The sequence below is a fragment of the Leishmania major genome, chromosome 28 (genome assembly GCF_000002725.2).
Source record: "Leishmania major strain Friedlin complete genome, chromosome 28".
Lineage (NCBI taxonomy): Eukaryota > Euglenozoa > Kinetoplastea > Trypanosomatida > Trypanosomatidae > Leishmania > Leishmania major.
In genome coordinates this window covers 1,052,501-1,055,000 of record NC_007269.2, presented here as the reverse complement: position 1 = coordinate 1,055,000, position 2,500 = coordinate 1,052,501, and the positions used below count along the sequence as shown (strand labels likewise).

General features: G+C 61.9%; 1 protein-coding gene across 1 annotated transcript in view; it reads left to right on the top strand.

Moving 5' to 3' along the window:
- Window positions 1–832: 832 nt before the first annotated feature.
- LMJF_28_2760 (putative gamma-tubulin complex subunit) overlaps window positions 833–2,500 on the top strand; it is a gene marked incomplete at both ends in the record, with an annotated part of 1,785 nt that continues 117 nt past the window's right edge. Inside the window, one exon of the mRNA XM_001684510.1 lies at window positions 833–2,500. This exon is cut by the window's right edge and continues 117 nt beyond it. Within this exon, the coding sequence (XP_001684562.1) occupies window positions 833–2,500 (1,668 nt within the window).

The following is a 2,500-nucleotide window of genomic DNA, read 5'->3' as shown; positions in this document are numbered from 1 at the left end:
CTCATGCAGACGGCGTGGAGGAGAGTCTTGATGATCTTCTTGACGGGCTTTTCATTCTCCTCTCTCCTGTTCTTCAAGAGGGCGCTGTGTACGCGAGCTTGCGCGTGGGCTTTCGAGTGAGTGTGCTTGCAGCATGTCCTCGCCGCGCGACACCGTCTCGCCGGTGCAGGCCATGGGCGACTCGAGGGCAGGACATTCTCCGTTGGCCGAGCAGCTCCCAACGGCCTCCCCGCGAAGTAGCCACACGACCGCCGTACTTGGAACGGCAAGCGCCAGCAGTCCATCCATGCCGTCGTCGGTACCGCGATCGAACGAGTTTGCGCTTCCTCGTCGGGACATGACGGTGGGCAGCTCTAGCGGGTCGCGTGCCATTCCGTTCTACGCCGCCGCGGCACCGATCAACAAGGAATCGGGCGGTGGCAACGCAGGCAACCAGCAGCGCCCGTCTTCAGCCGCCGTATGGACGAGAGCAAGCACCGCTCCCGGTACATCCTCGCGGACGGTCTCCACCTCGAGTCCGAGCGACGCCACCTCGGGCGCTGCTATCCTCCGTCCCATACTGGCGGATCACGAGTTGCCTGGAAAGCTGTTCGGCGCATCGGGTGCGCTGCGGCAGAGCGGCAGTCGAGAGCGAAGTCTGGCGGACTACCGTAGAGGCTCGCTTCCTAGCATTGGCGCTTCCACCGCCACGACCACCACCCGCCACGACCCGTCAGGGGGTTCGGAGCGCCCAGGCGACTTCAGTCCCGTTGATGGGCTCACCAGCGTCAAGGCCACGCGAGACGGCGGCCGACCAATCGAGAACAGTCTCTTCTACGCCGACGTACTGTTCATGTGGATGGGCGTGAATCACACACAGTACTTCACCTACGACCCCAGCGCCGACGTGTATCGGCTAGCACCGGACACGGGTGGCGCAATGCAGCAGCAGGCCGCCGAGGTGTTTCAAGAGTGCGGTGTGCTGGCGCGACACATCGACGTGGCACTCCGCCAGCCGAGCGCTACCGGCGACTCGTTTCTTCAGCAGAGTCTGCGCAGCGCGTTGCGCCGGCAGCTGACCCAGTACCACTATCTCGTGTCTATGCTGCGCGAACGACGCAGCCCGCCGCTGCACATGGGCGACCTTGTTGTCGCCTACAAGCGTGTGCATCCCAAGTTGTGGGTGATGGACTGCGTTCTCCGCGAGACGCAGCATGTCAAGGGTGGAGAGTTGGCCTCCAGGATGCAGCAGCTCGTCCAGCACGGTTCGCATCGCCTTGCCTCTCTCCTGCATGATATTTATATCGAGACGGTGAGTCCACTGCTGCACATGACGGTAGAGAGCATCACGAAGGGGGACGTGTGCGACCCGATGCGCGAGTTCTACATCGTGCCTATGGACGGCATTGATGACGCGGCGGAGAACTTCTGGGTCGCCAAGTACGTTCTCAACACGGAGATGCTTCCGAGAACCGTCCCAGAGAACGTCGCGCAGGACATCCTGCTCGTCACCAAGAACATCCGCTTCATCTGCCGGTGCTGCCGCGCCAAGCAGTGGAGGATGGACCCGTCACTTGTTGCCGAGGCGGAGCGAGCGACCTTTGACACGCTTCCGGCCGTTGTGCACCGTGCGCTCGTCTTCACCAACACGGCGGTGCTTCGGCTCATACGGGAGGAGTTTCAGCTGCACGAGGTGCTGCGACTCGTAAACGCCTTCCTCTTGGTCGGCTACGGCGACTTTTACGAGCTGCTCATCACGAAACTGGAGCCAGTCCTATCGAAGATGAGCAGCGCTGTCTCGGTGTCGGTGGTGCGAGACCAGGTGCAGAGTGCGCTCGCTGAGATCACCCCCTGCGCGCGGCACCTCGACACGGACCGCTTCGCCTTGCTTCACTGCGAGTTGGTGAAGGATGAAGCAAAGCTCGGCTGGGATGCCTTCGTCATGACAATGCCGCTGCCCCCGCCTCTCAACAACGTCTTTGATCACGGGGCCATGAAAGTCTACCGCCGACTCTTTCGGCTGATGTTTCGCGTCAAGGTGGCGGAAGTAGCTCTGAAGAAGGCGTGGCGGCAGAACGTGGTGCTGGACCGTCTGATCAGCAGCGTGCAGCGCACTATGCAGGAGAGGTCGGCGTGGCGCGAAGTAGCTGCTGACGCGCACCTCCTCGGACTTCAGCTCAATCACTTCGTCAATAACCTGTGGTCCTACCTGGTGGCGGAAGTGTGCACCGTGGCACAAGACCTGCTCCTCAAGGCGGTGGAGCAGTGCGCCTCCATGGACGACATCCGCACAGCGCACAACACGTATTTGGCCTACCTCACTCAGCGCTCGCTGTTGCACACAGACTGCGCGACGATCCGCATGAACGTGGAGAACATCCTCACGATTGTGCGGGAGTACTGCGGCTCGCAGGCGTTGCTCGCGTCCCTTTTACAGCGCGGCTCTGGCGACCTGTCCACGGTCAAGCGACAGTATCAAGGCCTTACCGACGACTTCCACCGTGAAATGTCCTCGCTGCTG